Source organism: Camelus ferus, chromosome 16 (assembly GCF_009834535.1).
Source record: "Camelus ferus isolate YT-003-E chromosome 16, BCGSAC_Cfer_1.0, whole genome shotgun sequence".
In the NCBI taxonomy this organism is placed as follows: Eukaryota; Metazoa; Chordata; class Mammalia; order Artiodactyla; family Camelidae; genus Camelus; species Camelus ferus.
In genome coordinates, this window is record NC_045711.1 from 43,251,160 (window position 1) to 43,265,971 (window position 14,812).

The 14,812-nt window shown below is 41.3% G+C and overlaps 1 protein-coding gene across 2 annotated transcripts in view; it reads right to left on the reverse strand.

Moving 5' to 3' along the window:
- MYO1D (myosin ID) overlaps nucleotides 1-14,812 on the reverse strand; it is a 304,232-nt gene that overhangs the window by 215,802 nt on the left and 73,618 nt on the right. For both annotated transcript variants that reach the window (XM_032457713.1, XM_032457714.1), the window contains exons 2-3: nucleotides 3,305-3,513; nucleotides 1,230-1,323 (exon numbers count right to left, since the gene is read on the reverse strand). In XM_032457713.1, coding sequence (XP_032313604.1) covers nucleotides 1,230-1,323; nucleotides 3,305-3,513 — 303 coding nt within the window. The remainder of the gene's footprint in view (nucleotides 1-1,229; nucleotides 1,324-3,304; nucleotides 3,514-14,812) is intronic.

The following is a 14,812-nucleotide window of genomic DNA, read 5'->3' on the forward strand; positions in this document are numbered from 1 at the left end:
TGAAGGTACACTTTTAAGTGGAGCAGGGGAAAGCTGCTTGCTTTTGGTCAATAAAGTGTCTATGAAACTATGGTAAGATACGCTCTTAAAAGACCAGTAATTGTCAATGCGCCTTACTCTACCATACCAACTGGGCTTAGAAATAAAATTGATTTAGTTCTCAGCCAGCTCCTCTCCTGAGCTCCTAGGGAAATTTAAAAAACTTACTATATCCCTGTCCTTGTCACTTCAGATTGCAAAGTCAGAATCAGAATTGGGGATGGGTCACAATTATGAAAAATGCCTCTTTTGACCTGGCAATCCAGACTACTGCTGATGAAAAGAAGAAAGCCCACGTAGGGTGGCCTAGTCTAAGTTTTCTTCTTTCAGACCAAACCAGCTTCCTTTCTGTCTATTCATACACTGAGGACTGAGCTGTGTGCACGGGGTGTGACTCCTCTGTGTATAAATACTGAGCTTCAGAGCAACTTCGGAAAGCTCTGGTTTTCCCTCCTCAGTCTACACTAAATAAGAAAGTCAAGACATGTTGCTTGATAGCCACATTTCCTACTTTCCTTTTTTTTTTTTTTAAAAAAAAAAACCACCCACTTGTTCCTTACATATTTACTAAGTAAATACCGTGTACCAGACATCCTGCTGAACACTGGGCCCCGGACAGCGCATCCGGGCTTCATCACTCGCCCAGCTATGAGCAGAGCACAATGTGGCATAGACACCCTTTCAGAAAATGAATCGCACTCAGAACATCCAATGTCAGGTCTCTGGTTGTCACAGTGATGGGGCCAGCAGGGATCTGCCTCCCAGAGCCCCCTTTCACTCTAGGGAACTTGGTCTCCTCAGAACACAGTTGAGAAAAGATGCTGGTGTAGCAGAAAAGAGCAAGAAACCTGTGTGAGTGTGGATGACACAACCTACCAGTGAAGTGTGACATTTCTGCTGACCACACACGGCACTGAAGGTGGCAGCTGCAGACTAGAATGAGGACACTTTGGCCTGTTCCAGCATAATTTTGTTTTATATTTAGGTAAAGCTTATCATAGTAGTATTTTTCTATTAAAAACAAACATGGAAATAGAGTCACATAAATCCAAGCACAGGGACAGAGAATCAAAGGAGTGAATCAGCCATTAGTGGTCGATGTGCACGAGACGTTAGGCCTAACCCAGTCACGTCCGCACAGGACGTGAAGCTCCAACGGGACCTTCTCCCGCTCGTCAGCCGGCACTTACCTCTCGATCTCCGCTCGCTGGCTGGGGTTGGTGATGGCCGCGATGTACTGCATGATGTACTTACTGGCTTCCGTTTTACCAGCTCCGCTCTCCCCTGGGGGCGAAATCGTGCAAGGCCCACCGTTACAAATGGCATCGACAGTGAGCTAATTTTTAAACAGAACAATTTCGAATTCTGATGTTAGTTATTCATGGGAAACCCCTTACATTTCACTGTTTGCTTTTTTTTTTTTTTGAGTTATTTCACCCTGTCTTGATATGGGATTGGTTTTAACAAATCTGAACATATCGAAAAACATAAAACCAGGGTGGAAGCAAAATAACAGATTACAGATTAGAATTTACTTAGCAAACATATCAAGGGGGTAAATTGTGGTAAACTAATTCCTTAGACTAAAGTCTGAGGACTTGGCAGTGACTATGAAAAGTCTGGCGGAGGAGAAACAAGCTAGGGACAGACAGCGGCCACGGGTAAATTCACACAACCTTGTTTTCTACAGCAGGATTTCTTTTCATCCTTATGGGGAAGGAGTAGTTCTTTCAGAAAAGTAGAGCAATTCTAGTGAAAAAGTAAAACAAAGCCACAAGCTCCAGACATACGGTGTCACAGAAAAAGCATGACAGGTGACACAGGGAGGGCAGAAGGGATGAGTTTATAATTATCTACCCAGACTTCTAAATGGTAATCCCTTGTGACCCCAAACTCCACTTGTAGAAATTTATACCACAGAAACACTAAAAATACTAATATAATCCAGTAATAATCTTCAAAGGTTTTAAGAGAATTTCTGCAGATTATACCATGTGTTATAGCTAAAATCTGAAATAATAACCCCATTAGCAGAGGACTGGGTAAATAAACTATGATTCAACTACTCAATGGGACGTGACACAATGGTCAGAGAATGGACTACTTCTGTCGGTGCTCTAATGAAAAGATGTCCACTTTATATTGTTAAATGGAAAAAAAGTTTTGTAATGGTGGTTACAATACAATTCTATGATGTAGTTAGACCTTTTAATATAATGACACAGGCACGTGTGCTACACGTATTTGCACACACTGAGAAAATGCATCAAAGGATGAACACTTTATTGTTCACAGCTGTTACAGCTAGAATTTGGGAAGAGACAAGGTGTTCAAGGGAGAGTGACTGTCTGCTTTTACTTCATACACTTACGTAATTGCTTCCCCCACCTCTTTTACAGTCAGGCGATGCCGCCTTCATAATTGGTTTTAGTAAAATATAGGCCCAGGACATAGCTCTCCAACTCTAACACTAAGTCAAGTTGCCTAACTCCCTGACCCTCAATGTTCACATCCATGAAGCAGGAACACAATTGTCCTACTTACCAATCAGAGGGGTGTCCTGATAAGCAAAATGGAATAAAGATCACAAAAGTGTTTTAAAAATATAATGCCACTAATGCAAATGTGAGACATTATTGGCATGAAAAGAAATGCCCACAGTTTGGGAGAGGTTATCCTGAGAGGGGGATATGTTCTTGTCCCCATTTCACTACACACGATTCCGTGAAGAGCTCAGCTTTACATGGAGAGCTCAGCTCCAGTCCTTGGGAGCCCAGGGCCTGCCACCTGCAGGCTTGAGAGCTCGGGTCCCCAGCCCTGGGGCTGAGAGCCTATTTCCGGACCCTACGTCTCTCTATGTCCCTTGATATTAGCTCCCACTCGCCAACCTGAGTTCATCCTTCATTTCTGGCATCTCAGGATTTCATTTTCCTGGTTTCATTCTGTTATTATCTAAAATAATTTTTGTTACATTCTATCTAGTAGTTTGAGATGAGAGGATGCATTTCGCAGGTCAGCTTAGTCTACAAAGTTAACCAGAAGTCCATCCAAATGTAACAGGTAGTGTTTTTAAATGAACCAAGAACTAGTGGATGGCCAGAAATAATATAAATAACTTAGCATTTAACGTTTCTTACATTTTTTTCCTATAAAATTATTTACGTTTCTAACTTCAAAAAAGACCTCATCGATCATGCGGACCCCTGAGTACCAAATAAGTTAAATACATGTTGACTGTTGGAAATACAGGGGATTCCTTAAGTACCTGATATCACAATGCAAGTGTCCTTCGATCGCCTCTTCATGGCCTTGTAAGCAGCATCAGCGATGGCAAAAAGATGAGGCGGTCTCTCGTACAGCTCACGGCCTTTATACTGCTCGATAGTGTCTCTCCCATAGATGTTCAACAACTTGTAAGGGTTCACGGAAACAACGACTTCTCCAATGAAAGTGTAGATGCGTCCTTTTTCAAATCTGCACAGAAACAAGAGAAAAGGAAGAAGCAGGTGCTATTATAAAGAAATGCTCTTTCCTACAAGTCTCTTATTTCCAACAACAACAACAAAAAAACCAAATATCCCAGGAGCAATTTCTGAACTAACATTTCACTGTCTTGAGTTCACTTTTATTTGTTTTTTAATTTACTTATTTATTTTGAGTGGAGAGGTAATTAGGCTTATTTATTTATTTACTTAATGGAGGTACTGGGGATTGAACCCAGGACCTCACACATGCTAAGCAGGCACTCTACCAATTGAGCTACAACCTCCCCCTCTGAGTTTACTTTTAGAGATAACCCTTGAGGCTATGTCCCTTCAGATGCTGCTCATAGAGAAGACCAGTAGAGGTGAAAAGCCAAGAGAGAAGATAGAATTTAATTCTTTGGAGGCTGGAGATTTCCTGTGTCCAAAATACAGAAGGATAAGAAGGAGAAAAATTAAAATAATTGAAGGCAAGCTAAGAGCTCTAGGAGGAAAAGATACAGAAGCTAAAGCAGGTCCTGAAATCCATTTAGTCAGATTTTCAATGGTAAAGAAAATTGTCCAAATGCATTTATTTCTTCTCCCTCTTAAAACCCCACTAAAATGTCAGCAGAAGAATAAAAACAGCAAAATCCATACCAGAGAGAATGGTTAGTGGAGACAGTTCTGGCAAAAATCAAATTCATTAAAAAAAAAAAAAAGACTGCCTAAAGTTTCATGGTGCAGATATATCCTTATTTATTCAATCATCCTCCTTTCTTCCCACTGTTACGAACAATAATGTAGGGAACACTCTTGACACACAATCTTACAAATCAGTGCTTTTATTTCTGTGAAACAGATTCCCAGGAATGGGACAGCTGATTTAAACGTATGTGTATTTTATAAAGTTTAACAGGATCCCACCACTCACACATATAAAAGGCTAAAAATCCACCCTGTGTATGAGTTGTACGTATAGCTGTGCATAAATATAGTTTGCAAACGATTACACGAGTGTGGAAAAATACGGAAGAGTGTATGTGATATTTTATGTACCCTTTAAACACATAGTACGGTGAGGAGGAGGAAGGCCATGTGGGCAGTTGGAAGAAAGTCATACGAACTAAGAAAAAAAAAAAAACGAGTTAAAAAAAAAACCCACACACAGTATCAATAATGTGACTGCAATTGTGCAAAATCATGTGTCTATACTTGCAAAGAAAAAATAATACCAGTGGAAAATTTAGAAAATCCATGCATATATTCACTATTGACACATTAACTCACACATATAAACACATATGAACCGGAGTGAGGACGACACCCAAAGGGATGTTTCCACACCAGTGGCTGCCCCAGTGCCCTCCACCTGCGCAGAGGCACAGGCAGACAGAGCTCACTCCCAAGAGCAGAAAGAAACAAGTGCAGAGACTGGAAAATGCTGGTCCATGGAAGCGGCCGTGTCTCTAAGCTCTCTTGCTGTTGGATCAGTGCAGCAGAGAAATAACTAAAGCATTTGAGACCAAGAGGCGAGACCCTTAAACCTCCCCTACACTGGAATGAAGGCTACCAGCTATAACTGGGAGTGGAAATAAACATGCTGATAATGTCAACAATAAATTAAAGCCAAGATTTTTATCAAGTAGTTATGTTTAAATAAGAGTTACTGAGGTTTTCTGTGCATTTTTCTTCTGTTGTTCTCCTCTGCCTCCCTTCTGTTGTTAGACAGAAAATTTGCTTATGTGGTAGCTAAGCACACCAACCCCGGAGTCTTTGACACTGGGTCTGAAGGCTCCTATTACAAACTTGAGAGCAGTGAGCCTTTGTGAAAGCTGTTTTACCTCTATGTGTTTCAGCTCCTTCTCCTGTAAAATGGTGGTAATTACACCCTTCCCTCCCTCTGGCATCGAGTAAGTACTTTAAAAAAAAAGCAATTAATCTTCTGCATCCAATTACGTTCTGCATGAAGGAGATTTTTAATAAATGGTTTTATTTTATTAGCATTGCTACTAAAATCACAATAATCCCTACCCACGAGGAATTAATGCAACGATCATGATCCGATTTCCTGCCTCAGCTGTCAAATGAACACAAGTCACAAGCAAAATGTCTACGTAACTAATGTTCAAAGACCCACAAAAAGACGCAGCAGCTAAGAGTCACCGCCCAAGCCTTTGTGGCTTAACCTGCCGATCTGAAGGACGTGTTCTCATCTTCAAAGATGAGAACTGAAAGGACAAAATTCCTTAGTTTAAAAAACACTGCAAACAGAACAAATAAAGAGAAGGCGATGTTAGGGGAAAAAAAAATTACCTCATGAGTCTGGAACTCTGTGACTAAGAGACAGCAAATATAACATCTGAGATTAGAATGTTGTTCTAAGATTCCAGGTCTGCCCAACCGTGTAACTCTCTGAAATTCCACTGTATTTCAAATAGAATACTTTGTTTATCGAAATGTCTAAGCATCATGTTTGTAAAACTCTATGTATAAAGCCATCTAATGTGTGGCTATGGACTTGAGGGCACTGGCAAAGGCTGGATAAAATACACAGCGCTTCAGAAAAGTCTGCTTGTTAAAGATGAAACTTTCAATTTGGTTAGGCCTTAAAACCACCAGTAGATGGTGCCAGCAGACACCTTAACGCCAACCCAAGGTTTCTGTTTGCTTTGGAAAGCCTCAGGGTGTGAAGCACTAAAGTAATTTACCTGTTTGCTTAGCCTCCAGGAGGAATGGCAGTAAACATCCTATCCTAGATGACCAACGGACTGATACCATCTCTTACGACAGACCAAGGCAGGCACTCCTACGACCTCTGTGTGCAAACCTTTTATGACAAACTTACCGTTCATTCCGCATATTTGAAATACTTCATACGTTTTATAATTCATCATTCAATATCTGCTTTGTGACAGACTCTGGGTCTGATCCTGGGAATTAAGAAAGAAAGAAACCCTCCTACACTGTTGGTGGGAATGTAAATTGGTGCAGCCACTATGGAGGACAGTATGGAGATTCCTCAGAAAACTAAAAATAGATTTACCATGTTATCCAGCAATTCCCATTCCTGGGCATACATCCGAAGAAAAATATAATTCAAAAAGACACATAAACCCCAATGTTCACAGCAGCAGTATTTACAACAGCCAAGACATGGAAACAGATGACCGGATAAAGAACTTGTGGTATATTTACACAATGAATACTACTCAGCCATTAAAAAAGAAAGCCATTTGCGGCAACATGGATGGACCTGGAGATCGTCATTTTAAGTGAAGTAAGCCACAAAGAGAAAAAGTGCCATATGATAGTGCTTATATGTGGAATCTTAAAAAAAAAAAAAAAAAGACACAAATGAACTTATTTACAAAACAGAAACAGACTTGCAGACATAGAGAACAAACTTATGGTTACCAGGGGGTAAAGGGAGTGGGAAGGGATAAATTGGGAGTTCAAAATTTGCACCATGCCTGGGGAGTGATGGAAATGTTAGGTACCTTGATTGTGGTGGTAGCTTCATACGTGTATATAGCTATCAAAATCCATCAAGTTGTACATCTGAAATATGTATAGTTTGCCGTACAGAAATTATGCAAAAATAAAAGTTTCAAAAAATTTTAAAAAGGAATAAGGAACAGGGAGGTGTTGTAAATAAATAATAACAAGATGGTGTGATAGGTAAGATCATGAAAGCAGGTACCAGGAGGGCGAAGATTCTCACGACAAACTCCATGGGACGTAGAGCCCAGGAGGGAAATACACATACTGGACAGCAGCACACACAGGCCCCGTGTGTTGTGGCTGCCACATTTCTCCTCACTTGACTCTGCTAGCTCCCCACAACACTTCCAGCCTTCAGAACTCTGCCCCTCCCCGGTCTCCCCCCAAGCCCTTGTCACTCTCGCCTTCACATTAATGAGCTACCTCCAGTTCCCCAGACCACCAGGCCTTCCTGGTTCGCCCCTGGGGTCCGTTCTGCCTGGAATACCCTCCCCACCCTGCCTCTTCCCGCCCCCATCTGTGGGGCAGATTCCCATTCCTTCTTCAGAAGCCTAAAGCAGCAGCCCCTCCAGGAAGCCATTCTTGCCACCCCACCTCCAACACTAGGATTATGGTTTTTGCTCTGTTCAGATTTTCTGTTTTCCCTTTGAAACTTTCCAAATAGTGAAAATAGCTTAACAGCAATTGATTTTTAAAACTTAAATTATTTAAGGAGTTTATTTAAAATATTTATTAAATGGGCTGGATATTTTCACTGACTTCTGAATAATGAAACAAAGAGGTTCTAAAAAGTCTATGAATTAACGAGTAGCAATGGAGAAAATACAAAGGTTACGCCTTTGGAGAACAATAGTCTTTTGTACATGAGTTCTGAAACATTTATTTAAAAAAACATAGCCTCGTTGATTTGCACATGTGCTTATATAAAAGATTGCCTATGGGGGGAAGGTATAGCTCAAGAGGTAGGGCGCATGCTTAGCAGGCACAAGGCCCTGAGTTCAATCCCCAGTACCTCCTCCAAATGTAAATAAATAAATAAATAAATAAACCCAATTACCTGTCCCTCATAAACCAAACAAACAAACAAAAAGATTGCCTACAACAGGAAGTCAAGACATACGCAGCTCCCTCAAATCAGACACGGGCAGACTGTGTGCGCAACTGGACAGAGAAGTACGATCCTGGGGTGGGGACACGCACACAAAACAGCACTAAAGAAATGAAGCACTAATTGTGAACATGAACTTAACGTGAACTTAAGCAAGAACTTAAGCAAGAACCATGTGGCAGGATTAGAAGTATGGGAAGGAGGGTGGCTTAGAGTAGAAAACTTGTATTAGGGAATGAATGCCAGGGTACAGTTGGGTAAGTAGGAGGGAGTCAGATTTGATATGATACCATAGGCTTTAAAAAAAAAAATGAGGTCTAATTTACATACAACACTATATGTTTCACCTGTACAATACAGTGATTCGGTATTTGTACACACTGTGAAATGGTCACCAGGGTAAGTCTAGTTAACATCTGTCACTATACAGAGTTACAGACTTTTCTCTTGTGATGAGAAGATTTAAGGTCTACTCTCTCAGCAGCTTTCAAATACGCAACACAGTACTGTTACCCACAGTCACCACGCTGCACATTGCACTCCCATGACTTGTTTATTTTATGACTGGAAGTTTGTACCTTTTGCCTCCCTTCACCTGTTTCCTCCCCACCCCAACCCCCACCTTTGGCAACCACCAATCTGTATGTATCTATGAGTTTGGAGGTGTTTGGTTTTTGTTTTTTAAGATTCCACATATATATGAGATTTACAATATTTGTTTTTTTTTTCTTTTATCTCACTTACCATAATGTCCTTATTTCATAAAAGGCAAGATTTCCTTCTTTTCTATGGCTGATAGTATTCCATTGTGTGTGTGTGTGTGTGTGTGTGTGTGTGTGTGTGTGTGTGTGTGTGTGTGTGTGTGTGTCTCACATCATCTTTAACCATTCATGGACATTTAGATTATTTCCTGATATGACAGGCTTTGAAAGCCAGGCTGAGACAGTCTAAATTTGATGCAACTGGAAACAAGGGAAAAAGTGAAGCCTTTTCCAGCTATGGAGATCAGTAAGACCTGCCTCAGTGGAAATGAGGGAAAGAAATATTTGAGTTGTTTCAAAGGGAAACTGGGCAGAATTCGAACACTTACTGAACACGAGGGTCAAAAGTACATTTAACTTTTGAGCTGTGCGAAAGGAGGAGGAATTTACTTCTGATGATGAGATTTCAAATGTACTCTCGAGGATGCTAAGTTCCCCCTCTAACAGAATGCAGTGTCATCCTCGACTGACTTCTTCAACTATACGGAATCAATTACCATCAGAAGGAAAATTCTCTGTGAACGGTCTACTGTGTATTTAATAAAATTTTTATTCATGAATAAATATTACTTATTTCACAAGAACATACATTTTCAAATAGCTGATGCTTAACCGCATTGATGTGGCCTATTTTCCTTTCCAATGCAAACGAAATTTTAAGTTGCTATGAATGTTTATAACTCTCAGGAGAGGTGTTCACCCACACAGGCTGTTTTCTGTTATCTCCTCAAGCAGCTCCAGCCTGGGTTCCACCCCAGCACTTCAGCAAACCTTGATCAAACTTCCCAAAGTGAGTCCCCAGTGACACTGCTACATTCACCGATGGCTGTCTGACCTCATCTTAGCTGGTGCCCCAGCAGCACTTGACCGGAACTCCCATTTCCTCCACACGCTCTTCTCTTGGCTTCCGGGAGGCCACATTCTCTGGGTTTTCCTCCTCAGCCCCCTGTGTCATCTACTTCTTCCCAGTGATCTCTAAACACTCAAGTTCTCCCGGGTTAGGTCCAGCATCAGCTTCGAATACCATGTAAGGATGCCCATCTGAGGAGGAGGGAGTAAAGATCTCTTGGCCCTCCTCTACCTTCTGAAAATCAACAAGCCAAAACAAACCCAGAAAAGAAAATGTTGCCTCTTAGGAAACAGAAAACTAGCTACAACGCTGAAACACCATCTCTGAAGCAAGGCTGTGAAGTGTCAGAAAACCAGACCTCGCTGAGGGAGGCTGCTCAGAGCGGGCGCGTGCCTCTGCAAAGCCCAGAGGCTGGACCACGCTCTCTGGAAGCAGGCTATGGTTCCCGAGGGGCCAAGCCAACAACCTTTGGGTAATAACGGCAGGGTCTTGGAAGGCAGGGGTCTGCAGAACGAAGTGATGCTTCAGAATAGTTGCAAGACAGAGCTAAATGAAGAAATGAGTAGAAGTTACATTTTTACGAAAAAAGCAGGCTGTCAGAGCGGCGAGGCACCAAAAAAAAGTAGAAGTTACATTTTTACCAAAAAAGCAGCCGACTGCTCTGCAGCTGATACTAACTCACCTCCCGGGAGTCTCACGGCACACGTGTGGGACTTGCTTGCTAGTCAGGCAAAGCTCTGGCCATTTCAGGGCGGCGTGTTAGTGAGAAAGGGTCCAGAAGTGACAGATCCCAGCCTTGGTGATCTGATGGCCATTCTGCACACTTTTCTTTCAACAACTAACCAGCTCAGAATGGAACACGCCTATTCAGAGATGGCAAGAATCAAAAGTGAACCAGAATGAGGCCCATGAAAAGATGTTACAGGAAAAAAATAGGCAGAGTCTAACTGACAAAAGCATACCCACGGGAAGAAAAGGTGCATAAAGGAAAAAAATGATGATAAAATATTTCTGCATGAAAGCAAAGAATGTAAAGAAAATATAGCCCCATAAACCAAGAGATCAAAGGAAATATTGGTTTTTAAAAAGAGAAATCATATTTAAAAACTATTTACTTTTTTTAAAAAAAAAGGAGATGAGAAACTAAAAGAGCTCAAGGAAAACCCCCACAGAAATGAAGGTCACATTAAAAGACATTAAATGGGAAATGGATGCTGCTGAAAAGACAGGAGCAAGTGAAAAGGTGGAGAAAAGTAAGCAAAATGAAATGGGGAACAAAATTAAGGTAGAAAGAAGGAAATTATAGAAGTGGAAGACGATGGAGATCACATAATTGGTGTTCCTGAACGCTTTAGCACATAATAATGGTGACATTTCAAAACAGCTAATACCAATAATAAAAGTTAATAAACAGTGTTGGAAAATGGGCTAGCCACCTGGAAAAACATAAGAGAGATTATTCGTGTGACAGCTGGAACTGTGTTCCCCCCCAAAAGACTTGCTGAAGTCCTAACCCCTGGTCCCTGTGGAGGTGACCTTATTTGGAAGTGGGATTTTTGCAGACGTAATTAGGATGATTGTCATTAGGTGGACCCGAAAACAGCATGACTGGTGTCCTTCCGAGAAGAGGACAAGGCCTTGTGAAGACAGACAGGGAGGACGCCATGTGATGACAGGCAGATGCAGCTACACGACAAGGAGCGTCAAGGGTTGCTGGTCACCCCTGGATGCTAGGAAGAGGCAGGGGAGGATTTCTCCTCTACAGGTTTCAAAGGAAGTGTGGCCAGTGGACACCTTAATTTCGGATCTCTAGTCTTCACAACCGTGAGACAGTGATTGTCTGTCATCTCAAGCCACCCAGTTTGTGGTAATTTGTTACAGCAACTCGAGGAAACTGATGCAATGAGTTATACCAAAATAAATGCCATGAAAACATGTTGCAATGCCACTGGAAGGAAAAGCAAGTCAAATCAACACTATGATACAATTTTTCACCTACAGATAAAGCGTTTTATTGTGAACAATGTTAGCAAGAATACGAAGTCACAGGCACCTTCCCCGTCAAGGGTATCGCCTTAATTGGTCTGACCTCTTTCAATCTCCATATAGCAGGAGGCATGATCTTAAAATATATATCTAACTGCTCATTCCCATCTTTAGTCTTTTCAATGGGAAACTACAAAGTCAGGCCAACCTGACGTCCAGATACTGGCTCATCTCATGCCAATCACTGTGTGCACTGACTGAACTGCCCCCATCCCCGACCCTCCCACACTTCTTTGTTTCCTTTACAGTATTTGCTACAAGTAATATCTTGTTTACTTGTTTACTATCTGTCTCCAAGGGAGTAGAGACTATGTCTTGATCACTGCTTTATCTTCAGCAGGCAATATGATCCTGGAACTTATAGGGGATGCTTAACTGTTGGATGAATGAAAAAATAAAGGAATGAATGAATGAATTCCTTTAGCCCACCTCTACTCTCTCAGAAAGTGGTTTTGCATTCTACTTATAGAGAAAATCCAGGTGTGGAAAACTTGAAATCGCCTACTGTCATTACCATTTTTTTCTATATATGTACTTAGTTTCATTTCTCTTATTTCCTTGTGACTTCCAAAAATGAAGAGGGTGGGTTAAGTACAGCCAAATGTCACCTGGTTTCTAAAAGATGGGCCATATCCCCCTGTCTCAACACAAAATCATCTTTCCCTTCATGTGGGCAACTTCACATAATCCAGATACAAATAATAATTTTTATTCCAGGAAAATACAATTGAATGATACGTACTCTGACTCACCCTCTGAGATAGGTTTTTCACTGTTAGAGAAGGAAGTTGCAAAACACGTAGAGCTGACTTGGAATTGGAGGTATCAGTACAAATGCATGGTCCAGGGGGATGAAGGGAGGGTGGGGTGGAGAGAGAAGTATGTGCACAAGCATTTCCTAGCTCTGTCTGCTGAGAGAGCTTAGAAGCAATGGCACCCAGAAGCTGGCCTGCAAATACTGTTCTTCTTAACTCAAAGGACCCAGCGCTCCTTAAAGAAAAGTTGAGCTGGGACAGGGAAAATAGATGAGCCTGGAACAGCTTGTTGAGTCAGAAAGCAGCGAAGTACTTCAAAGCATGACAGGGACAGAGGAACCAGCTTTGAAAGGGCTCCTGGCCAAATCTGGGACCACATGAGCATTAAAATAAGGAATGTCTGTGACATTATAATCCTTTGAATAAAATAAGAACCTGTGAGTCCACACTGATATAAAAAAAAAGGGGGAATAATAAAAGAGAAGGAAAAGCTATTTCTTAGAGTGGAATGTCCCCTAAGAAATACAGCAGGAATGATGTGAATTAGAAAATCATCAGTGCATACTAAAACTTGGAGTTGAAAGCGTGACAAGGAAGAGGACATTTACACAGCTTCAAAGGATCTCCCGCAAGTTACTTATTAATTACAAATGGGAAAGATAATAATTTTACACTGGAGAAAGTTTGTAACCACTTACACCAACTGATCAAAATTAATAGCCCCAATATTGAAACAAACCAACATATGTGTCTGTGATGGTTAATTTGATGCGTCAAGGTGTCTGGCAAAGGGGGCGAGACGTCTGGTTAAACATCATTTTGGGTGTCTGTGAGGGTGTTTTGGGTTGAGATTACATTAGAATTAGCAGAGTGAGCAAAGCAGAGTGCTCTCCCCAATGTGTGGGCCTCATCCAATCCATCGAAGGCACAATTAGAATAAAAGGGTAAGAAAGAATTCTTTCTGCCTGACTATCTTTGAGCTGGGACATGGGTCTTCTGCCTTCGTACACAGACTGAGACTAGAACTCACATCATCGGTTCTCCTGGGTCTCCTGCTTGCACTTCTCAGTCTCCGTAGCTGTGTAAGCCAAAAACCTCTTACACACACACACACACACACACACACACACACACACACACACACACACCCTGTTGGTCCTATTTCTCTGGGCAACTCAAACTAACACAAATTTTGGTACCAAGAGTGGTTCCAGAGGAACAGGATTTTAAGGATGAGTTTTCTGAACTGGGTCTTGGGGGGTTCTGGAATTGGTTATCAAATATGATTAGATTTAAAGCCACCAATGACTCTATTTCCAGGAGTAAAGACAGCACTGATGGTCCATGGTGTGGTCTGGCCATAGAGATACGTAAATATCCCCACTGGACACTCTAATTAACCTCTTATAAGCAACAAGGAGCTGGGCAACTATGTACATGATAATTTCAGACATTCTTGGAGAAGTAACAAGTATGTAACAAGAAGTTGGCTGGTGGGCTGGCCTAATGTTGCCGGACAAAGTGGTGAATGAAAAGGATGATCTCAGGGGTTCAAACTCCCAGCTCAAGAGCCATGAAATGACCTGAAAGCTTCTATGTGGGCCCTGAAGGAGTGTCGTCATCTCTCGCATCCTCAGGGCTGAGAACCCTGGTAGGACGCAGAGAAAGCACAACAATCACTCCTGTGGCACCTGCCGAAAACATATATCCTGAATCTAATCAGGAGGAAACAGAAAACAAACCTCAATTGAAGGAGAGTGGACGAAATAACGGGAAAATCCCACAGTCAAGAAAACAGACAAAGGCTGAGTAATATTCCAGCTCAGAAGAGACTTAATGACTCAAACGCAAGGCACACTCCTAGGAAGTTTCTCGTAGTATTCTTGTAATTTTTCTGTAAATTTGAAATTATATCAAAGTCAAAAGTTGCTAGTAAAAAAATCCTACTTTCAAGCTTCCTGATAAAGTTGGTTTAAATTTTTATTAACTTGTTAATTTTTAATAGGCAACACAGACTCTAAGTAAAAGATTCAAAAGATATCAATGAATCGGTAGTAAAAAGTATTTCATTTTTCCCACAGCCTCCCTCATCAGAGGTAACCACTGCCACTGGTTTCCTGTGATTTATTCTAGAAACAGTTTACGCATACACACATACATGCAGCTTTTTCCATGAATGACTCTTTTTCTCTAATTAAAAAAAAAAAGTATATATATCTTGGCAATGGTTTCATGTAAGTAAACAGAGAAAAGCCTCATTTTTTAATGCCTGCAATAATATTTCATTT